Source organism: Labrus mixtus, chromosome 18 (genome assembly GCF_963584025.1).
Source record: "Labrus mixtus chromosome 18, fLabMix1.1, whole genome shotgun sequence".
In the NCBI taxonomy this organism is placed as follows: Eukaryota; Metazoa; Chordata; class Actinopteri; order Labriformes; family Labridae; genus Labrus; species Labrus mixtus.
In genome coordinates, this window is record NC_083629.1 from 8,329,257 (window position 1) to 8,352,764 (window position 23,508).

The following is a 23,508-nucleotide window of genomic DNA, read 5'->3' on the forward strand; positions in this document are numbered from 1 at the left end:
GCACCGCAAGTTGTTTTGGTTTCATGCTGGTGCTCAAGGGCGACATCTGCTGGATCAAAAAATCGCATATAAAGCCTTTAAAATTATTTTTCTCTGCTTTTATCTTAAAGGTGACATATTCTGCTCCTCTTCATCCAGTGTAAATAAGTCTCAGAGCTCTTCAAAACATGTGTGTGAAGTTTCTTGTTCTAAATCCACTCTGATCCTGTATTTGATCATGTCTATAAACCCCTCTATTTCAGCCCTGATCAGAACAGACTGTTTCTGTGTCTGTACCTTTAAATGTAAATGAGCTGTGTCTGACCACGCCCCCTCTCTGGAAGGGCTTGGGTGGCTCGGGCTTTCTCGCTCCATGTCCTATTGTTTACGGTGAGAAGGCAGACTCAGAGGGCAGAACAAACACCTAGTTGGGGGAGTGTCACCCACCTGGGGGAGGGGTTACTGCCCTTTGTGATGTCATGAAGGGAAAATCTCCAAACAGCTTGTTTGAGCACACATTTTCTGAAAAGTGGAGCAGGCAAAAGACAGAGAGGATGGACTTTTCTCATCTTTGGGGGGTTTGTAGACGGACTAGAGACACATATTAGAGTTAAGAGGAACATGGGGAAGTGGATTTAGCATCAGATGTGACCTTCAAAGTCGCTGAGCTGTTCGTGTATGAATTAATTTTTCTGTATTATAAAGTGAAATTTAAAGTGCAGGTCTGTGCAGCTTCACAGAGAGGCTCCTGTGGCTGTCGTCTGGTTTAAAAATAAAAAAACTTTCAGACGATATTTCGTGTCTTTCACTCTTTAAATCTTCTGGACGTTACAGAAAAGATGAATCTTCAGTGTTTGATACAAATGAAGAAGCGTGAGAGCGGCGTTTGAAGAAAAAGGTTTTTATTGAGTCTCAGCTGTTAGAAAACAACACATAGAAACACACACACCTGTACACACAGTCGTCTTCGTAGTGCAGGTGAATCTTTATTGATTTTTGTTTTATGATGACATCATGAATTGTTTGAACGTTCACATTCAGACGATTAATTCTCGACATTCTACACGACGTGGTTGACGTGATTATGTAGTGTTTGTTAAACTAAAGTGCGCTGATGACTAAGTGTCCCTCACAGGCCACCGTAACACATCCATCACAGTGTTGTTAAATCCTCACATCACTATAAAAATAAAATGCTCTTCACGATGCGTTCACTGTCTGACTCCTCCTCTGTATTTCACATTCACTAACAGGTTAGTTTATTAACTGACACACCTGAACACACCGTCGATCTGCCGCTGCTTGTTTAGTTCAGTCGTACCTGGAGAGCCAGGTGGGAGGAGTCAAGCTGTCCTGTGATTGGTCGAAGCCACTCCGTCTACGTTACAAAGTTTCTGTTATATTTATTACACTCTGGACCATTATAAAACTTTCTAACAAGACAGATCTGAATTAAAGACAGAATAAACTTTTACAATTTTAATTTCACCTTTTTGTTTTTCACTTAATTTCTACAGTGGCTGAGAAGTGCAAAACAAACCAACAAAATGTGAAACGATTTTACGAGCGTTGAGACAAATTTACTAACGACACACTTTGCAAGTTAGTTTTGCACTTCACAGCCACCGTACATTTCAAACTTTAATCTAAGAAGTTTGACCTCTAACAGGCTGATTCGTTCACAATCGTCAGTCTGAACGTCTGATTCTGCGATTGAAACGTTTCCCTCCCTAACAAACAGGAATGTCACAGATCTCTGAATCGATAAAGTTTTATTCAAAGTGTTTCATGTGAAATATAAAAAAACTTCTCCTTTAAGCAGCCGTCTGTAGTGTCGTCACGAGACCAGAATTTAAACTTCGATATGATTAAAATCAAACAATGTTGATACCTGTTTGTTACCACGGTAACAGGAATACAAGTCCTACACACCCACTAAAGAGTCATCAGTTGTTTTTAAATCCTAATCGATCATGAAGATAAAAGATTGTATCGTTTGAAAACACGTGATATAGAACATTTTCACGACCTCCACGTCTTCATGTTCAACGTTAAAAACACGTTTCTGTTTTGATTTCATGCCCTGATCAACATCGTCCCTGCTGAACGTTTCCCAAACGCTCCACCAGAGTTTGAGCTGTTTCCTTCCTCCCAGACACGATCAATCGATCAGTGAGTCGATGGCATCAGAGGCTCTATGAGAGGAAACGGTCAGCAGAGTGTACGAGTGACGCTTATGGAGAAGAAAGTGATCTACAGTGACATGCAGCGTGTGGAACATCAGAACACCGCCATGTTGGAGGAGTCCTGATGACATCACAGATTGTAGTCCAAAGAGGAAAGAGGAAATGATGTCATAACGTGTCTTTCTTGTCTACTGTCATCGTTCCAACATGTCGGCGTGTCGCACACCCTCGCAAATTTCATTACTGACACCAACAGTACCGTTTGTCCCGGGGGACAGTGAATGCAGCGCGGTACGATGGTGACGTGACATCAAAATGCCGTCGCAGCCGTCTTCACAGGAAGTTGGTCTTGAGCGTGATGCTGGGGGAGGACTTGGCTGCGCTGCGGGGGTTAGCGCTGCCAGCTTTAGCGTTCAGACTCTCCTGGTTTCCTTTGACGGCGGCTTCGAGACGAGACTTCAGGTGAGGAGACGACGAGATGAGAGACCTGAGGGACAAATAACTCATCAATATAAGATTTTAAAAAGTCGCATTTATACCTCTAAATATCAGCTCTCTAATGTTTAGACTTTGGACTGCAGTACCCATTTTAAACACTAGGTGTCAGAGTTAAATACTGCTCCTTTAAATACAAAATAAATAAACTGTATTTTCAGTTTTACCTGAAGACGGCTGAGTGCTGGGGGCCGAGGCGCATCAGGTCTTTGAGTGCTGCCTCGTGCAAAGAACGGGACGCAGCGGGGGCGGAGCCAAGAGCGTTTTCATCCAGGAGGAAGGAGATGAGGAGGGGCAACAAGACGGCCACCAGCTGAGGACCTGCAGACAGAAAACAGAGGCTAAGTCCTGAATCACACACGACTCAAGGAATGAAGGTGTACGACCTAAGATTCAATGTGGACACCTGAGTGCTGACCAGGTGGAAAAGTGGTAAAAGTGATACACAGTGTTAAAAGTGTTTCAGACTCCTCTGTTCTCTGCTTGACGACACTTAGAGATGAGTAGACAGTAAAAGAGAGTTTGAGCAGACTCTACAGAGACTTTTACATCCTCCTCTTCATCACATAAACTCTTGAGTTCTCGCAGGGACTCACGCTGGGACTCGTCTGCAGCCTGGATCAGCGCCTCCATGGCTCGGACTCCCTCCAGGACTCCCAGCAGTTCCTCCGGACTCTGAGGACGACTCCTCTCCACCCTCTGAAACACATTGTGTGATGACATCATCATCATCAATGGTTAAAGAATCCTTCTGAAAAATACATAAATCATCCTCTCATTCTGGCACGGACTTCAGTCTCTTTCTCGTGTTTAAGTGACCTCCCTTTCTAAAACGGTAAACCCAGAATTTCCCTAATTTCAGATGAACAGACTCCGTGTTTGCACTAAACCTGCTCACTGAAATGGGCCTCAGGACTCACTGCAGCTCTGATTAAAAACAAATCTCTCTCACAACCGTTCAGTACCTGGAGGAATTGAACCAGCGGCGGTCCGAGCGCCTGGATGTATGGGACGGCCACGGTGGGCGGAGCCTGAAACACTGACGTCAACAGCTGATAACAGCGACTCACGACCTGCAGCACAGAGAGGAGGAGGATAACTTAATAATCACCCTAAAACCTTTATTTTTAAAGTATTTTCACAATAAATTAAGAAGCATGAAATGTTACTGACCAGCGGGTCTTTGGCCTCCATGCTGGCGGTGAAGCGCTGCAGACTGAGCATGTGCAGAGGCTCGACGGTGCAGACGTCAGGACCGGCAGAGCACAGGAAGACGGTGAGAGCGGTGAGCAGACTCACCTGATCCACTGCACGGTCTCCTGAAAATACAAAAAAGTTATATTCACTAATGTTTACCAAAACTATGCCCATTTTTATAAACAACATGCACTCATTACTGGTTATTAATCAAATATAAATATAATCCAATATGGTGCACCTCAGGGAGCCATATTAGGACCTCTTCATTTTTTCTATTTATCCTTTTTTTTTATTCAAATTGTTAAACGGTAAAGCATTTCTTAGTGCAGATATAATACAGGACATTTACAGTGTGTGTGTGTGTGTGTGTGTGTGTGTGTGTATGCGTGTGTGAGTTTGTGCGTACGTGCGTGCGTGTGTGCGTACCTGCGTCCCACAGTCCGAGCAGTGTGTTCAGAGCAGATCTCAGCAGAACGTTCCAGGCTCCTCGGCTCTTCTCCTGCCGGCTCATCGGAGACGTCACAACACACTTCAGGGCCTGAAGAGCTGCCTGGATCACCACGCTCAGACTGGCACTGCCCCCGCCCACTGAGACCGCTGCCAGGGCATCAGGGAAAAAAAGATACAAGAGCAGTGTTAATCATACCGTACTTAAGGACTTATTTAAGGTACCTGTGGTCGTCCTTTTGTGTTTCTACTTAAATTGAACTATATTGCTGCATCATCATCCTCTCCCAGAATGCCCCTCTTTGACCTCATGCAAATGGCCAACCTCGCCGGTTTGCGACAGAGAAGGGAAGAGAGTGTGTGTGTGTGTGTGTTACCAGTGTTGTGTGTGTGTGTGTGTGTGTGTGTGTGTGTGTTACCAGTGTTGTGTGTGTGTGTGTGTGTGTGTGTGTGTGTTACCCGTGTGTGTGCTGGGCTGGTGGACGAGCTCTCTGAGGACTCCCAGCAGCAGGTAGAGGACTGTGGGGAGGATGGACACGCTGCCTGCAGTTGGAGAAATAACCTTCAAAGTTAAATAGTAAACTAATTTATGAAGCTAACTTTCATATTTCTGCTAAAGAGAAACAAAAACTCTCTAGAGAGTGATGTAACAGCTGTTAAAAAAATCATCTTCCTCTGTAATAAAAAGGCTCTTTTATGATGTCACACTCTTAGAATAACTACCGGAGCCTGTCAGGGACAAAAATTAGAGAATGTATATTTTATGCTCTTACCCTCTGGAGAGCAGACCGACGGCAGCTCAGAGAGGACACACAGCGCCGAGGCCACAAGCTGACAGTCGCTGTCCGTCAAACTCCAGACTGATCCTCCAGGACCTGAACACACACACACACAGAGTTCTGAGTGACTCACATACAGTTCACCTGCACACTAAAAACAGGTTCTCTTTCTCCTCCTCCTCGTACCAGTGGGACTGGCCAGTTTAGGGCTGAGCTGTGGAAGTTTCCGGACCAGCACACAGAGGCACAGCTCCAGCGCTCCAAACACCAGCGAGTGTCCGGGAATCAAACCGCCGGTGTCCCGACCCTCTCCGAACTCTGGCAGCGTCTCCTTCTCCGCCGCACCGTCGTCCACTGTGGAACAATAAAGTTTGAAACAAAAACAATCAGCCTCTGGGACGTGGACTTGAAGTTTAATAGATATTTTTTTATTTTAATTTATCGCCTCCTTTTCAGTGTTTTTTTGTCCCGATTCAACAAGGACACACTTTTATTTTCCATTTTTCAAAACATAGAAAACAGAGTGATGTTTTGAAAAATGGAAAATAGAAGTGTGTGCAGTATTGGTCCTGATGGGCTGCCATACTGCTCTCCTGAATCAATAGAGAAAAGTGAGTTCACCTTCAGCGCTGTGGCGTTTCTCTCTGACGTGCTCCTGAGCCGCCGTCACGATCTGACGCAGTAAATCCAACACGGCGAGCTGAATGTACACCGACTCTCTGGTGACCATCAGCCTGTGGAGGACGCTCAGCAGCTCCACGCTCAGAGCCTAGAGAGAGACAGGTAGACAGGAGAGAGACAGGGGAGAGAGAGAGAGACAGGTTGACAGGGAGAGAGAGACAGGTTGACAGGGAGAGAGAGAGAGAGAGAGACAGACAGGGAGAGAGAGACAGACAGGTAGACAGGGGAGAGACAAAGACAGGTAGACAGTGAGAGAGAGACAGACAGGTAGGGGAACAGTGAGTTCGTCTGTAACTCAAAATACAGTGTAAAAATACGTATATATAATTTTCTAAATTTTTGACCATTTAATAAAAATACATCCACTCTGAAGACGAGGTTTCAGGTACATGTGGGTCTCACCTGGTCGTTTCCAATCTTGGCTCGAGGCCATGAGACGTCGAGCAGCGCCTGCAGAGCCCGCAGACAGGAAGTGATGTTCTCCATCTGGTCCTCAGAGTGCGGAGAACAAAGGAACTCCACGCTGATCCCTGAGAACCAAACCCCATAAAGAAAAATCACAATTTAACCCCAGTGCTGTTGACAACATGTGTCCTATGTGTGTTTTGATTTGATAACAGTTCTGTACCCAGTATGAGATGAAGTCTGTCTGAGTTGATGTCCTCTGGACTCTTGGCCCCGCCCACGGTGTGTCCCATGGAGGTGGGCGTGGCCGGTCTGGACAGGTTTGCAGGCGAATCGTCCGGCATTAAGAAACCTTTAACACAAACAGTGACATCACGCTGTCGAACATCTGAAAGGTTTTACATATTACATCAAATAGAAGAGCTAAGAGGAGGAGGAGGAGGAAGAGGAGGACAAGGAGGAGGAGGAAGAGGAGGAGGAGGAGGAAGAGGAGGAGGTAGAGGAGGGACAGGAGGAAGAGGAGGAGGAGGACAATGAGGAGGAGGAGGAGGAAGAGGAGAAGAGGAGGACAAGGAGGAGGACTTACCGGTGCTGTGGAGCCAGAGGGAGGTGGCGTGGAGGATGGGAGCCCAGGAGGAGGTGTAATGAGCTCTGGCCTGCTTCAACGTCTCGGCTGTGTAGAAAGAACCTCCTGCAGGAGGAAGAGGAGGAGGAGAAACATGTTGTTATTATTATTATTTTAAAGGTGGAGTAGAAATGCTGGTAGCAGTTTGTAAAGCGAACATTCAAAGTGGGCCCCTCCTCCTGGATTCACCGCCCCCAGAAGCCCCGCCCCCTGCAGGATGTAGTGTGTACGTTTACTGCTTGTAGCTACACTGCAAGCTAACGCACGCTAGCACAAGCTAACCACCGGTGTTTGTCACCTTCCTGTCCAACAGGAAGTAGACCAACTCCACGTCCACGGGTAAAAGCCTGCACAAGGTTCACTCTCGTTTTAGAACAAGCTTTATCCACTTGGTGTTTCTCCTCACTGTGATTATATTTTCTCTTCTTTGCTGCTACGTCCACGTCCGTCATATTCACCGGTTTGAATCCCATCCAATCACTGAATTGTATCCTCTCCTAAACTCACCTGCTGCGCTGTCATTGGCTGGAGGAGCACTGATTTTACATCAGAGACCAACAAATTAACACAGTGAGAAATGATGATATATAACTGGTTAACTCCATCTTACCTGTGTCAGGTAGCTGTGATGCGTACTCGTGTGGGAGGGTCAACAGAGCGTAGTCCTGCAGCGCCGCCAACCACAGACGGCTAAGTGTGGACAGATCTGACTGGACCAACTTAAGAAGGCCCGCCTCTCCTGACTCCGAGCCTGAGCTGACATTGGCTGAAGAAGAGACCGACAGATCAGCCGTCCTATCAGGAGCTTCCTTCTGTGTGCTCCTCTCCACGGCGACGATGTAAACCTGAGAGAGGGGAGGAGCTTAAAACACCTCATACCTGAATCATTCCTTTAAACATAAACACTGAAACAGTCACCCACCTCGGCCCACGCTTTCAGCACAGCCAGCGTTTCCATGGTAGCGGTGGCCTCGTTGTACAGCTGACTGCAGGTGTCCCTACCTGACTGAACTTTAGCCAATGAGGAGGCGAGAAGCTGGTGGACTCGCCGCAGGTCACGCAGGTCGCTCACCACACCGCTGGCGATCCAGGCGCTGCACACCTGAGAGGAGAGGACGAGGGAGGAGCTCAGGTATGATCAGGTAATGTTTGAGTTACCTGGAGAGCAGAACGACTCAGCAGAGACAGCAGCTGAGAATCTACCTGAGAGCAACTAGAACAGAAACATGAACGTTTACTGATGACTGATCACCTGACAGGCTTTGGCTGTGACATCTGGAGGAGCGTCTGCAGAGAAGGCTGGTCTGAGAGCAGCTCCAACCTGCACACACACACACACATATACAAACACACACGCACAAATACAAACATCAATTATTTTCTTTACTAAAACACGGTGGCGTGCTCTATCAGTGGTGTGCTCTATCAGTGGCGTCCTTACGTTGGCCTGGTACTGCTCCAGGATCACGTGACCTGGGAACTCTGGTTCAGGGATGGCGGAGAAGCGTCTGATGATGACCAGCAGCGTCTGAAGTCCCGCCAGGCGCAGCTGATCGCTGTGATCGGTCGCCGCCATGAACGCCATACGGACCAGGTCACCAAGATGGAGGACCAGGAAGTCTGCGGAGGGACAGGTGAGGGTGGGCTGCAGGGATTGAAGACACAAACTGAACCGTGGTGGTGATGGGGGGGTCTTACCTGTGGACTCGTGCAGGCGTCTCTCCTGAGCCAGAACCATGTCAAAGTGGGCGGGGTCAGAGCTCTCACACTGAGCGATGATGCGACACACACACTCCATGGCGAAGCGGCGCGTGGCCCAGCGCAGCGCCGTGAACGGGCCGCCAGACTCGGACCGAGCTTTGAAGGCAGACGAGTCGTCGTCTCTGCCGGGGTCCGCCTCCTCGTCCTCCTGACTCGCCTCCACGGGAGACGAACAGTCTGAGGGGAGACAGGGTGTTAGACACGATGAAACGCAAACGTGTACAAAGGTAAACGCCCTTCACCTGCTGCAGGAAACGTGTAAGCAGCAGCTTCTAACCACAGAGACGATAATGTCCCGACACCCACCTGTGGTTGCAGACAGGACGTCCTTGCAGAGTTTGAGCCAGTGTCCCAGTTTCCCGCTGGTAGCGCTGGACGTCATCATGTGGACCAGAGTCTCCTGGATGTCCCTCCTCAGACCCGGATCTGACTCCCGGTCCAGCAGAGTGAACAGAGCTCCCTCCAGACCCACCTCCTTTATGGTCACGTCTGTACAGGAGCGGAGAAGTCAGTGTGTAAATTTTTTTTATTTTCTCTGAGCTAAACTTTGATGTGATTCAAGTAAAATCAGAGGACAGAGATAGAAACCTGTTTGTTAGCAAGGCATTAAAAACAGAACTCCTATGCACCGCGTGACAGAGGTCGTTTTAGTGTGCATTCGTGCGTGCAGTACCGATCTGACTAGACGTGTAAAACGTTGACGTTCTGACGTGGTTATAAAAGACGCACGTTTAAGAAACATAAGAAGATAGTCACAACAGTTAACGTGTCCGCAGAAAACGTTTGATAGAATTTGGAGCTTTTTAAATAAAACTTGACGAGTGGATCAGTAATAATAATCGCAGAGTCTGGAGTTTCTCCTGCAGACTTCGTGTTCATCTCACCCAGCTGAGTGTTGTCTCGTCTCGGCAGCTCTTTGACCAGCGTCACGGCGTGTTCAGAAACCTCCACAGCCTCCCGCTGCACCAGCTGACGGAGACAGGCAACCACCGCCCGCCGCAGACAGAGGTAGGAGCTGCACAGGTGAGCCTGAGCACGCACACGCACACACACACACGCACAAACGCACGCACACGCACGCACACACACACACACACACACACACACACGCACAAACGCACGCACACACACACACACACAAACGCGCACACACACAAACGCGCACACACACAGACAGAGGAGTCGTTATGAGGTCACCAGCTGAACTCTGTGAGCAGGTTTATGTTTCTCACAGGAGACATGCAGGTAAAGATGGGCGGTGTTTCCTCCAGACTCACAAACTATTTTTGTTGAGATAAATTGAATCTTAGTTGTTTAAATATTAATTAAATTACTTTAATGTTAATTTGCTTTCAAATTAAAGTTGTGAGGCTTTTATTTTGAAGGTCTGTCCTGTCTTTAGCTGAGAGTACTTTACTTGCTGTGTGCTTTTATTTTGAAATACAGTAAGGCCCTTCTGGTAGATGGAAGGTTAGGACAGGAAGTTAAGCACAGAAACAGGAAGTGGTTAGGGATCCCAAACTGAAGTCAAACAGCTCAAAGAACGGTCACCTGGGCCACCTGCCATGAGGACTAAACTGAATCTGAACATTGGAGGGGGGGCGCAACAACGACTAAGTCACCGGCGCCCCGACAGCCGTATTTAACAAAAAACATTATGTAGGCAACAAAGAATATGCTTCTGTATGAATGAATCTCCCTAAATCGTTTTTTATCTCTTGAATATTTTAATATCTAACAGAGTCGGCGATAAATCTCTCCGTCTGCGTCATGTTACGGCGGTTTAAGACACAACACGATAACCTGGAAGATCATTCAGATTTAAATACTCAAACTAATACAGTTCAGCATTTCTATGTGCATGTTTGAGCTCTGTCTGGAGGAAACACGGAGAAACTGTCCCCACACATAAACCGGTGTTTGAATGGAAAGCTGTGGGCAGAGTGGTTCAACATAAGAAGAAATGTTGTGTTATTGAGTTAGCTGCTGTGAAACGCCATTTAAAGAAAAGAGACAAAAACATGAGTTTATGAGCATCAGAACTCAAACAGAAGGATGTTAAACGTTTAGTGCAAAATGAAACAGTTTGTCAGGCTTCACAATTAAAGAAAACCGTGTTAAAATAAAGAAGTGTTTTAAAAACTTCACACCAACAAAAAGTGAGACAAACAGCAGCTTCACAGAAAACCTACCAACATGGAATAATCCAACAAGATCTCCTGCAAGACATAAAACAGGGTCAACAACACACTGCTGACTCAACACAGCTGCTTTCACATCTGCATTCCTGAAAATATCTGAAGGATTTCTCCTGAAATTAAAGGAGCAGTATGTAAATCTGACACCTAGTGTTTCAAATGGGTACTGCAGTCCAGATTCTAAACATTGTAGAGAGCTGTCTACCCCCGCCCCCTCCTCTCTAGATGTGTGGTGAACACTGAAGCTTCAGTGTTTATCCAGCTCTGCATCGGTCTGTAAACCTTTCTGTGTTCTAACCTCTCTCCATTTTTCAAAAGCATCTCCAATATTGATCCTAGTTTGAGCACGTTTCTGCTCGTGGAGCTTATTAGAAACATGCAGAGGCTTTTTAGGTCGGGTACAATCACTTCTATCTGAACCACTTCTCTTGCCCGCTTCCATCACTGCAACACCTGTTGGTTTGACCTGATAACTGCTCTCATATCTGGCAAACCGTGGGGCGTCCAAAACGGCCGTGTGGGGGTGCCTTAAAACCGCCTACCTTCTCTGGTCCAAACAAATCTAACATCTGATTTTAATTACTTCATAGACTTCGGGTATCTCTGTAGATTTTACTTCACAGTAAAAATTCTTTGAGTCTTGAACCATAGTGCACGGAAAACTGAAGTCAGTAAGCTCAGGTGTAGCTCAGGTGTACTCACACAGAGTGCAGGTACGAGGGTGGCCAGGTTGACGTGAGGAGGGGAGAACATGTGCAGCTGCTGCAGACAGGAGATGGATCGGGCCTGAACTAGACAGTCTGGACCGTCCTGCATCACGCCACATCCAACCAGACAGCTGGAGCGCAGAACGGACACTGCTGCACCTTCACCTGAATGAAACACACACACATCACCTGCTGCACCTTCACCTGAACACGAACACACACACATCACCTGCTGCACCTTCACCTGAACACGAACACACACACACATCACCTGCTGCACCTTCACCTGAATGAAACACACACACATCACCTGCTGCACCTTCACCTGAACACACACACACACACACACACATCACCTGCTGCACCTTCACCTGAACACAGACACACACCACCTGCTGCACCTTCACCTGAACGAAACACACACACACACACACTGCGCCTACGCAGACATATCTCTATTACTCGTCCTCAAACCTCCTCTGTGTGTTCTCAGGTGTGCAGTGAGCGGTACCTTGCAGGTCGGGGCCCAGGCAGGTGATGAGGGCGTGCAGGCAGCGTCCAAGGCTGTGGTGCACCTCTGGGTGAGTGGGCGGAGCTGACAGCAGAAGGCGGAGCACCAGGGTGAAGGACGGCTCGGCATGGGCACAATACAGACCGCCAGACAGGTCGATAACCAGAGACAGACTGTGGAGGGACCAGGTCTGGACCCGACACACACACGCACACGTTTCAGGAGTAAAGGTAAGTCAGGTTTAAGTCCAGGTTAGGTTAAAGTTTTTAGGGCAAAATAAATCAAATGCATAATCTGCGTGTGTACCTGGACCTCAGGTGAGGTGCTGTCCTGGCTCAGGGTGAACAGGACTCCCAGGCAGGTGGACAGGTGTTGAGGGGAGCTGATTCCTCCGGTATAGCGGTACAGCGCCCCCAGAGCCAGCGCGTAGCCACTGCGAGAGGCCGCGTCCCTAGCCGTCTTCAGTCTGCACAAAGAAGAGTTACTGCACACTGGATCAAAGACCTAAAAAATCAGTGGACTAAAAAAGTCTTCATCCAAGTGTTCTTCAACTGACAAGAGAACTGATCCTCAGAACTGATCACAACCAGATACGACTGATCAGAAAATACACAGTGACCATCAGAATAGCTATCCCTATCATACACACTCACACACCGATGAAGCAGTGGGAGCAACTTGAGGTTAAACACCCAGCCTAAGGACACATTGGACATGTGGCTGCAGGACCGACCTTCCAGTTGAGAGACGACCGACTCTACCCCTAAGCCACAGCCGCCCTGATGATCTGCATCCAGTAAAAAACCTAACGACATCAGAACATGTTTGACTTTCTTCGCTGTTCTTTGATTGCTCTCCTTGAGATTTGTTGCTTTTTAACTTCTCCTGCTTTGACCAAAACTTTATTCTCACCTCTTCAAGAGCTGCTTCTGTTAATTTCATCTCATGTTTATCCTTCAGCTCGTTCACATTCTGTTATTATTTGTTTGGTGCGACATATATCAGAGGAGCTGAAAAACGTTGCTGGGGAGAGGAACTTCAGGGATGACTAACTGCGACCTCGGATAAGCAGAAGAAAATGGAGGGATGGATGGAACATTTATTAAAGTGGAGAGCTCTATCACAGGGAAGCGGATACATAAGTTGTCCTTGTTTATTTCTGCCCATTTGAAAGAGGTCACCTTTACTCTTGTGTCAGCGTCAGACCGCCTTGATTTTCTGCCTCATCTGTTCTCTGTTTGATTGTTTAATGTTTGCATCACTCATCATTGCAGCTTTGTGTGGAAACTGTCTGAGACTAATTCCCCTCAGGGGGCCATAAAGATGATCCTGTCCTAATCTATAACACGGCAACAAAAACAGAGGAACTAGACACAATACTGGAGGATTTCTTGCAGACAAACTCCTGCACACTGTTAATATGAGACAAACATATTTGCTTGGTCTCAGGACAGAAGCTTTACCAGCGTTTTTAGGAGTTTATCTGCATCTTTTCTATGACTTCTGTTCTATGTTGCCGTGGTATAGAAACAGGTATGGATATCATTACAGTGGTGTTTGACGTTGTGTTGTTTCTTGTTGGATTATTAATGTCTGTTTTCTCTCTGAGGCTTGAAGTTGCTGTTTGTCTTTCTGCTCAGCGTCGACACATTTTCTGTCGACGTGGAGCTTTTTTAAAAAACAGCTCCTCTCCCTGTGTGAAACAGAAGAGCTTCAGTGATTCAGCAGATGAAACACTCAAGGTTATATTTGGCTCCTTTCTGCAGCTCTCAGTTATTTTCAGCTGTTCTGGACTATTTCTGGTTCTGTCAGGATTATATCTGGGTCTCTGCTGAGGCTTGAAAGAGAATAGTCAGCCTTTCTTTTCATTTCAATCGTTTTCAATGACAGGACTCCTGCGTCACAGACTTTATTACATAATATAACTTATAACATGAACATGTAAACATCCAGTGTTCCACTCAAACACTGACTGCAGCATCTCCCACTAACGAGGACTGAATCATGTTTCAGTTCTACATGAATCTGTTTGTTAAATTCCTCATACCTGTCGAAGCAGAGCAGGGAGACAGAGACGGTGAAGCCGGCGTCGCCGACCACCTGAAGCAGCCGGGCCAGACCTTCAGCAGCCAGGCAGCGCAGCAGAGGACTGACGCTCTCCAGCGCCCCCGTCAGGAGAGACAACACAGGGGAGCGGATCTCCTCGGGCCCCAGAGAGCCTCGCACACCTCCCTGGTGCTGACGAGGAGGACAGAGTTCATCGTCTGTTAGCTGGATCAACTTCATACTTTTTAAAACCTTTAGTATCGTGAAACATCAAAGTATCAAAAAGAGCATAGAGAGGCGTAGTACCTTGAGCAGACTGCAGAGGGCAGCACAGACGTGTGTCTGCACGGTCTGCTGGCGTTGACCCTTCAGCTGGTTCACTGTTTCCACAAACTGCTCCAAGATCTTCACCCTGAGAGACCCCGAGATATTTGTTTATAACAGGAACATTTCCAACTCTTTCATGCATCTTTCAAATCTCAAACACTCTACTCTACGCAGATGACGCTGTGATCGCTTTCTTTTATAAACACTAAACTCAACTTTCACACTCTGAAGCCTTATTGGTTCAGAAATCTGTGAATAATTAATTAATTCTACAATTAATTTAGCAGACACTTTTATCCAAAGTGATGAACATCAGAGTAAGAACAACTCAAGCAAGGATCTAGAAAGGAAGCTTTAAGTCTGATCGGACACACATGTGCTGACAGGAAGTGAGCAGAGGTACTGACAGGAAGTGACCAGAGGAAGAGCTCAGGGATTTTAATATATCTTAATCAACAAGAAAAACATCGACAGCTGTAAGAGCTCTAATCAGCATCAAAACCATCCTAAATATCGTCGTCATCATCGTGAAGGTCGTAGGTGTTCACAAAGAGCTGGGTCTTTAGCTTTTTCTTAAAGGTGCAAAGGGACTCTGCAGGTCAAGTAAGTACAAAATATCTGAAGGTAGGAGACACCTGAATGAACTGACACTTCATGAACCTGTTTGTCATTTAAACCCTAAAATATGTTTCATTATCATTTTATACCTTTGAGTTTTTTTTTCAATTATTGTTGACATTTTTTCCCAAAGTGCATAAAAATAGGACCCACACATAAGAACAGGTCACAGCAGGTGAGTTACCTCTGAGGGGGGATGATGTGGGGGAGGAGCGCTCCAAAGAGGCGGACGGTGGCGGCGGTCAGAGCGACTGGAGGAGGAGGAGGAGCTGGAGCTTCATCACTCCTCTCACAAAGACTGAAGGCGTCGTTATCCAGAGAGCCCCCTCCCACACTGCTGCCGTGGAGCTGCAAACACACGCTAACATTACAACACTCTACTGGTTGATGTTTCAGGGTTAAAGTCCTGCTAACATCTCACACCTGTTCATCGATGTATCTGTGATCAGTGTCGTGGAGGGCGGGGCCGACCAGAGGCAGGTCGTCATGGTGACAGAGAGGAGGCAGCAGGGTGAGCTCTGAGCACGACTGGTTCAGGTTTTCCTGACCCGACAGGTCAGACACCAGCTGGTTCATCACCAGGCCAAAGCTCTCTGCAGGAGGAGGAGGAAAGGAAGTGTTCAATATCAGAGAGGAGAGGAGATGAGAGGAGAGGAGAGGAGAGGGAGAAATAGAGGAATGATACAAATGAGGCTGGAAGGAGGGAAGAAAGGAATGAAGGAAGGAGTGAAGGAGGAGTGTTGTTACCTTGGTATGTGTGAGGAGGCAGCAGAGCGAGCAGCTCGTAGACTCTCAGTCTGTAGACGACCGACCAGCTGCGAACTGAGCTGCCGTAAGACCTGAGGAGGGCAGGCAACCTGGACACACACAGACAGACACACACACACGAGACAACATACGACACACACAGATACACACATCACACGGAGGAGGAGGTCTCAGTGTCAGAAAGCAACATGAAATGATCTGCAGCTACTCTGAAATCTTGCTTCATCACAGATATTTAGTCTTTCGATGTGTCACACTATGCAGGACTGACTTGGTCAGCAGGGCGATGGCGCAGGCCAATGGCGTGAGCAGGCGGCTGATGATGTCATCAGTGACGAGCTCCTGGCAGTGCAGCAGCAGGTTCTTCATGGCTGTTCGGACACAAGAACAAAGTCTGTTTAATTCTTCTCTGCTGGTTTCAGAGCGACTGCAGCGTGTTGGTCTCTACATTAAAACACTGATGCACGATATCAAGGATCCAGGATGTCTGAATACCTCGGTCACATTTTGTGTAAAGTACTTTAATAATAATATAGGCTTATATATAACTATATTATAACTAATGCTGTGTGTCCAGAGGATGAAGCTTCATATCGAGCTGTTATCAGAACACTTTTTCAGCAGTAAATAAATGTTGTGTTATGAACTACGACAGATGTTTGAACGAGGAATCAAAAAGCTTGATGTTGTGATTAAATCCAGCATGTCAGACCATTTGATAGGAAGCTGCAGTATTCGTTATAGCACACAGGCGTTAGAGACGTGAGGGTGGACTGACCGCATAGCGCTCCGGCACGTCCCTCCAGCGTAACCTGCCACGTAAAGAAGTCCCCTCGTCGCAGCTCCATCTCCTGCTCCCTGAGCGAGGCGGGGAACACACACCGCCACAGGAGGAGCAGGCGGGGCAGGTGATGCTCTACGACAGCTGGGCCTGGACAGACAGACAGACAGACACACACACACGCACATTTTTATTTTAAGCATGCTGGCCCGGATGACCCTGATGAAGGCCACACGCCGAAACATGTCGGTCTAATCAGAAATATAAGTTCTGCTGGAGCTTTTGGACCTCTTCACTCTTCATGCACCTTCATAGTTGATTACGTTGTGCCAGAAAATCACTCAGCTCACTCAGTGTTTGTCTTGATGTGTCATGACTGTGGTTTATGTTTCATGTTCTGCAGAACAGGAACCTGTTGGAAACCAGTTTTTTAAACTGAGTCAGGCCCGTTAAACTGTAACTTAAATGTTACTTTTTAACTTTCCTGTATAATAAATGAAATGAAAATCACTCAGCTTCCAGCATGCAAATGTTTCCTGCTGTGAGCTGCCTAGCTTAGCATAAATGTAGAGAAGCGGCCTTTCTGTGTCTCTACGACTCCGTCTGTCACGACAGTAACAGAAAAGTTCAGATTTACCGAGTGTGATGAGAGAAGAGACGAGCAGCCAGCCGGCCTGAGTCCTCTGCAGAGAGATACGACTGTTCTGAGACGCTGAACGCAGCAGATCTTCAGCCAGACCCAGCACCACCTGGATTTACATCAGTCAGAAGGAGTAAGAGAAATAAAAGGCCTGATGTAAATAAAAGCTGTGATATTACGGACAGAAAGTCTGGTTTGTAAAACGACATAATCCTGCGTATTTTACCCACCATGCCTTTGGTGTGGGGTATTCCTAAGGGGGAGTGCTGCACCGCGGCCACCAGGGCGGCGACAGCAGCTCCATACCCGGCCACAGCTTCGGGGGAAGACTTCAGCGACATCAGCCGCTCCGCACAGTGATCCAGCAGCAAGGATCCCTGGGACGGCATCGCCATGGCTACACAGCGCAGGCACCAGGCGGCGGCCAGAGAGGCGGAAGCGGCGGGGTGGAGGAGGACGGAGATCACCGTGTCCAGGAGAGCTGCACGGACGAACAAACAAGACCACATCGATGATTAATACTTGTATGTTTCCCTTTGGTGTAATGATTCTTCTTCACGTTGAGTTTTTAAAAATAGAAAGTCATATCTGTAGGTTCACTTGAACCACTTTGCCACCAAAGAGAACCTGAGGCTGGTTCTGGGCGGGTCCTAGTGTTGGTTCAGAGTCGGTTCAACTCGGTACAACTCTTTTGAACCATACTGTAAACATGTTAATCTCTGCTGTAAAAACAGGCTTTTTTGAATGGGTGCCTATGTGACTTCCTGTGCTACTGCAGCCAGCCTCTAGTGGACACTCAAGGAACTGCAGGATTTTACACTTCAGCATCTGCTTCATTTTAAAACACTGGAGGTTGCTGCTTGCTCTAAATCACCAGTTAATAGCGGCTGCCATGACACCTTTAATACCTTAAATTTGATGTAGTCTTCAGTTTAGGTGAGAAGATATTTTGAAAGCTTGTTTCAGATTGTGCATTGACTAGCATCCTCACTAAAACCTGAAAACACGACCCTGGTTTCCCTGCAGAGGTCTAAAGGAGCGAATCAAGTTTCTGCTTTTTGTAGTTTTCCTGCAGGATCATCTCATATCCATCCTCAGTCTGTGTTTCATTAGAAAGCAGCTCTCAGATTCAGAGCACAGACCTGCCTCTCTCTTCCTCTCTCTGACCTTTTTATGTTCCTACAAACTGCTCAGTTATCTGGGAGTGAAGCTGACCTGTGCTGCCGTCTGTGAGGAGGGGGGCTGCGGTGGATCCCAGTCCCTGTATGAGTCCTCCCAGTTCCAGGAGACAGCAGACCAACACGTGCTGACTGGCCGAGACGTCTGCAGAAGAAACTCTGGTCTCCACGTTCCCGTCAGTCAGAGCTGCATCTAAACACACACATGTATGAGTTAGCAGTGATTTAGAGTCTGTCTGCATCCTCCTGTGCGCAACATCCCACTGCAACAAGATTATTGTGTGTCACTAACAAACACAACAATCAGTAAACCTGAAAACAGATAAAACTCTGTACTCCTCTCTGCTCACCGATAGCTTTTTTCTGCTGCGCTACAGCAAGGCAGAGCTGTTTGGCGGCGTTGGTCTGAGCCTTCTCCCCCAGCAGGGACCCCAGGGTGCTCCTCAGGATGAAGGAGACGCAGCGGCGGGTCAACACGGCATCGCCCGGAGTCTGCGTGGCCCTGCCATGAGACGCCAGCTCCATCAGCAGGGACAGGAAGGCCGGGAAGTTCGTCTCCAACCAGGAGCCGCCCAGGGTGGAGACGAAGACCACACAGGCCTGAGGAGGGGGAGGAGGAAAAGAAGGAGGGGGGGAAAGGAAAGAAAAGGAAGAGGACAAGGAGGAGGGGTAGGAGGAGGATGAGAGCAAAAGGAGGTCAAGCAGTAAAAAGAAGAGGAGGAAGATCAGGAAGAGGGGGATGAGGAGGAGAAGGAGGAGAATAAGGAGGGTAGAAAAAAAGGATTGCAAAAGAGAACGTAAAGGCAAATGAGGAAGAAAGGAAGGAGGAAGAATTGAGGACAGGGGAGAGGGAGCAGGAAAAGGAAAAGGACAAGGAAGAGAAGGAGGTGGAGAACAAAGAGGAGGAGGGAAAAGAGCAGGAGGAGGAAAAGCAGGTAGTACAGAGGAGAAGGAGAAGAGGAGTAATACATCATTAATATCCCATTTTTATCATGCTCCTGCGATGACCTGGTTGCCATGGAGACCCACCTGTGTGACCCCGATGCGGACGTCTTTGCCCACCGAGCTCGTCCCCTTCAGCATGTCTCCGCTGGCTCTGAGGAAACCTGCCCCGCCCCGCAGAAACCCCCCCGACAACAAATCCATCACCTCCTCCAGGGAGCTCCGACCCCGCCCACTCGGCCTCAGGGCTGCTGGGAAAAAGAGAGAGAGATAGAGAGAGAAAGATAGTCAAACTAAATGTCTTCCTCCACCTGACCATCGTCACCTCACAGTGGTAGTTTTAGCACTATTTGGGCGCACCACACACGTGTTCCTCCAGCTGTTTGTGGCTAAAGCGGAACAACGCGAAGTGAATAATCAGCTGATCATACCTGCCGTCTGTCTGGGCTCCGCCGCAGCGGCCAGCAGAGTCCCCAGCAGTTTGGAGACAGAAACTCGGACGTTGTAGTTTGATCCTTCAAACGCTCTGAAGCACAGCGTGGCCACGTTCTCCAACTCGCTGCTCCACAGGAACGCCGCCTCTCGCTGCAGCTCCTGCAGACACTGAGAGGGACACGAGGAAATACGTCACTCAACGTTTACTGAGAAGGTTAGACACAAACCGCTGCATGGAGGGCGAGCTTGAGGGGGGGCATAGATGAATAAGATGGTGGATGATTTGTCAAATATGCAGCAGGGTTGATGCGTTTCCAGTCGTTACCTTGGCGGAGGCGCAGCGTACAGCCATAGACCGGTCCGTGAGACAGGCTCTCGCCGCCTTGTAGACGTCGCGGTGAGAGGACACGGCGCTGACACCCAAACCCTGCAGGATCTTCTCCAAACACAACATGATCTCATACCGACCCTGAGACTGGCAGAGGGAGGTAGAGGAGGGAGGGGGGTTAAAACTTTTGTGACTCATGGGGTCTTTGTGGACACTTTTCTCGTTTGGCTCAATGATAAGAAACACATCTTGCTGAAACCCGTTTGAACATCTGAAGACAAACCTCTGCGCTCTTCATCGCCTTCAGCAGGTTGGTCAGCGTGTCTTTGAAACAGCCGGCAAGCATCCGCCCAAGCTGCTCGAACAGAGCGCCAAGACACGCCACGGCCGCCCTGAAACACAAAAATACATGTTTCAACTATCAACTAAACTTTCAAATGAATCTAGTAACAGTAGTATCTGTTTGATACACCTTTGATACTAACACCCGATGTTTGGTACTTTCTTGTTTTTAATAAACAAAAGTGGAAGGAAAGCTACGAAACCGTCTGAACTCTGCTTTCTGCCTGTTTGTAGAAGACATAAACATCACTGTCACGTCTCTATGCGACGCCAAACGGATGTGAGACATGTCAGTGTTTGAGTATTTACCAACCTGTGATTTTGATTTGATTTCACTTGCAGAAAGGTTTTGATTCTTTGAAGCACCTTTTTTAATAGTTTTCAAGTTTTCTTTTTAAAATAAACAGTTTCAAACCAAAGCTAAAAGCTGGTTTAGACTTCAAAGCTTGTTTTTCCCATCTTTCCTACATGCCCTGAACGCAGCCTGACTTACAGCCGGGTCGGGAGGCCTGACGGGGAGTCATCTCTACTGCGGATGATGTCATTACATCGATCAACCATCAGGCTGGCAGGAACAGGGTCACCCAGGCGGTAGAGCAGGGCCAAGCAGTGGGCCAGCAGCCAGCGGGTCGGCGGCCCGGGGGAGCCAATCAGAATGGCCGACAGCTGGTCGATGAGACGCCGCTGGTTGTGTTTGACGTGGGCCTGGAGAGAAGAAGAGATGTCGTTAGGATCACATCGAAGTTTAAAATCTGCCGCTCTATTTCAAACGAGGAGGCGGAGCAGCTCTCACCCTGTCGGTGGCTGGGAGGAGCTTCTTCAGGTGGTTCAGCCATTCAAAGATAAACTCCACCCTCTGATGTTCACCCAGTTGACCGCATGCCTCCTCGTTCAGCAGGAGGCTGTGAGCGCGCTCCATCCTGAACCTCCAGCAGCTCCTCTTCGTCTCCTCTCAGTGGAGGTGAAAACTTCTGTCTTGCTTCATCATCGCTCTGAATCCTGTTAAAGAGAGAGAGGAAACAAGCTCAGCAAAGAGAGTTCATGAGCTCCCGGGTCACATCAAAAACACCAGCTCCTACATTTCCCACAATGCATCTCAGCAGCATCTTTGCATTAGACTCTCTGTACTCTGCGTGACTGACTCCTGCAATGTAAACTAAGACACTGATAATCCCACAGTCCAACATGCTGGTGTCTGAAAATTCAGGTCCAGCTGCAAAACCAGCGCTGCCTTCATTTCCTAAAATGCACCTAAACATTTGTTCCTCAATAAAGCTTTTTAAACAGCCGTGTCTTTAAAAACTCAACGCCGTCTATTGACATGGTGAACAGGCGTTCAACATCAGACAGATTCTTTGACGCCAGGTGTAACGATCAAACTTTTACAGCCAGTATTCAGAATATTTTCACCACCGTGTCCCATCGATGAATACCCTGAACAGCCCTACAATCAAAAATCCAAACCATCTCTCTAAAGGTTCAGTATCTGGGCCATGTTCTCGTGCTGCATTCACATGCAGAAGAAGCCAGACTTCTGTTCAGTGTCACGTGTTCTGTGGGAAAAAACCTGACCTGAAAGAGAAACAGCGAACGAAAACAAGCTGTGAAGAGAGAGAGAGAGAGAGAGAGAGAGAGAGAGAGAGAGAGAGAGAGAGAGAGAGAGAGAGCGAGAGAGAGCTCCGGAGTCCAGAACAGACCAGCTCAGTGTTTGAGGCTCATTCAGGTCCAGCAGAGCGGATCGGGACCAGAACAGGACGAGAGAGAGACAGAGAGAGAAAGAGAGCAACTCATCAATTATTCAACAGCTCTACTCCTCTCTCTCCTCCAATGACACACACACACACACACACACACACACACAGATCACAAAGACGCAGGAGGATGAGGGACGACTATAAATAACCTCGTGTCCCACAGAACAAATCCATGCTGTGATCAAACAGACACTTTACTGCAGAACTTGTTAACTCTTCATGAAAGTAAAGAGTTTTATGACATGAGCTAATCACACCTATTTGTTTTTTTGAACCAGGCTGTAAACATGTTAATCTGTGCTGTAAAAACAGGCTTTTTAGAATGGGTGTGTATGTGACTTCCTGTGCTTCTGCAGCCAGCCTCTAGTGGACACTTAGACGTAATGCTGGATGGTTGTACGGAAAAGTGGCCAATGTTTTTTGTGAAATTTAGACAGTGTGCAGGAGCTACCGTCCAGTGCTCTTGTCTTCTAGAAGTCGTGAAATCTTCGATTCTTTATTTAAACAGTCGATCATTAAAATGTATCGGTTAAAAAAAACTAATCGATTAAGAATTGAACATGTTTGATCTGAACCTCAGTGTCTCCCAGGTTGTTTTTACAGAGTCTAATTTAAATCTGACTATCAAAGGTTAAATATTCACAATGACTACATCATCACATTAAACACATTTACTTTTAATAATTAGGATAAACATGAAGACAGCCTCCTGGTTAAAAGACACATAAAAAACACATTATTAAATATTAAAACATACTTTAAAGCTAGCTGGCAGCAGATGTAAATACACACACTGTCTCTGTTCTCTCTCATCAATTATTTAAATGTTTTTCACTTCTTTACTCATCTTTTAATAAACAGACCGCTCCGCTGTTAGCATCGGGCGGCTAACCGGCTGAGCTAACGAGCAAAAGTTAAGAGACAAACCGGAAAAAAGAGCGGAATGGTTACCCGTTAGTGTCCGTTAAAGCCGTTAATCCGTACAGGTGTGTGTCAGTCCAGAAAACTCTCAGCAGAGAGTTTATATCTGTTTATTTTTCTGCTCTCGGTGTCTCCGTGAAAACAGCTGAGCTGCCCGCGGCTCAACGACCCCGCTAGTGAAGCTAGTGAAGCCCGCGGAAGGTACGAGAAGCACATCCGGTTGCCGCTTCAAAAATAAAATCTTTTAAGTTTATAAGAATATAAAAACACATTTTATTTGCAAAATTGCCTTAAATATATTGATACCAGGAGAAAGAAATGTAGGAATTTGAATATATTCATATATGAACAATATTAATATTTAGTTATTGGACTTGTGGACATGTATTAATGTCAGAGAGGGGCTGCTACAGGGAGCGTGTCAGAGCTGTTTGGGGTTCGGTGCCCCAAAGGA

The 23,508-nt window shown here is 47.3% G+C and overlaps 2 protein-coding genes across 6 annotated transcripts in view; one reads left to right on the forward strand and one right to left on the reverse strand.

The window, feature by feature from the left end:
- The window catches only part of tecpr2 (tectonin beta-propeller repeat containing 2), a 212,003-nt gene that overhangs the window by 257 nt on the left and 188,238 nt on the right, over positions 1-23,508 (forward strand). The gene's annotated exons all lie outside the window — the stretch shown is intronic.
- On the reverse strand, positions 865-23,239 carry heatr5a (HEAT repeat containing 5a). Of its 5 annotated transcripts, none has more exons than XM_061063746.1 (42): positions 23,085-23,239; positions 21,173-21,378; positions 20,873-21,084; positions 20,321-20,429; positions 20,035-20,184; positions 19,706-19,877; positions 19,362-19,522; positions 18,683-18,932; positions 18,370-18,525; positions 17,385-17,635; positions 17,152-17,263; positions 16,512-16,664; positions 16,005-16,104; positions 15,713-15,822; positions 15,389-15,558; positions 15,150-15,313; positions 14,327-14,432; positions 14,022-14,212; positions 12,281-12,440; positions 11,975-12,164; positions 11,459-11,628; positions 10,751-10,777; positions 9,443-9,587; positions 8,865-9,047; positions 8,496-8,735; positions 8,239-8,417; positions 8,050-8,118; positions 7,720-7,899; positions 7,408-7,642; positions 6,759-6,863; positions 6,396-6,524; positions 6,170-6,297; positions 5,708-5,855; positions 5,273-5,440; positions 5,081-5,182; positions 4,767-4,850; positions 4,287-4,457; positions 3,834-3,979; positions 3,626-3,733; positions 3,257-3,359; positions 2,828-2,981; positions 865-2,652 (listed from the first exon to the last, which is right to left on the reverse strand). In XM_061063746.1, exons 2-42 carry the CDS (start codon positions 21,296-21,298, stop codon positions 2,499-2,501), a joined length of 6,171 nt encoding a protein of 2,056 aa, XP_060919729.1. In that variant the 5' UTR covers positions 21,299-21,378; positions 23,085-23,239; the 3' UTR covers positions 865-2,498. The 5 variants fall into 5 exon arrangements, with proteins under 5 accessions (XP_060919729.1, XP_060919727.1, XP_060919728.1 ...); XM_061063744.1 differs by having other exon boundaries at positions 19,362-19,525; XM_061063745.1 differs by having other exon boundaries at positions 19,362-19,525; positions 23,061-23,239.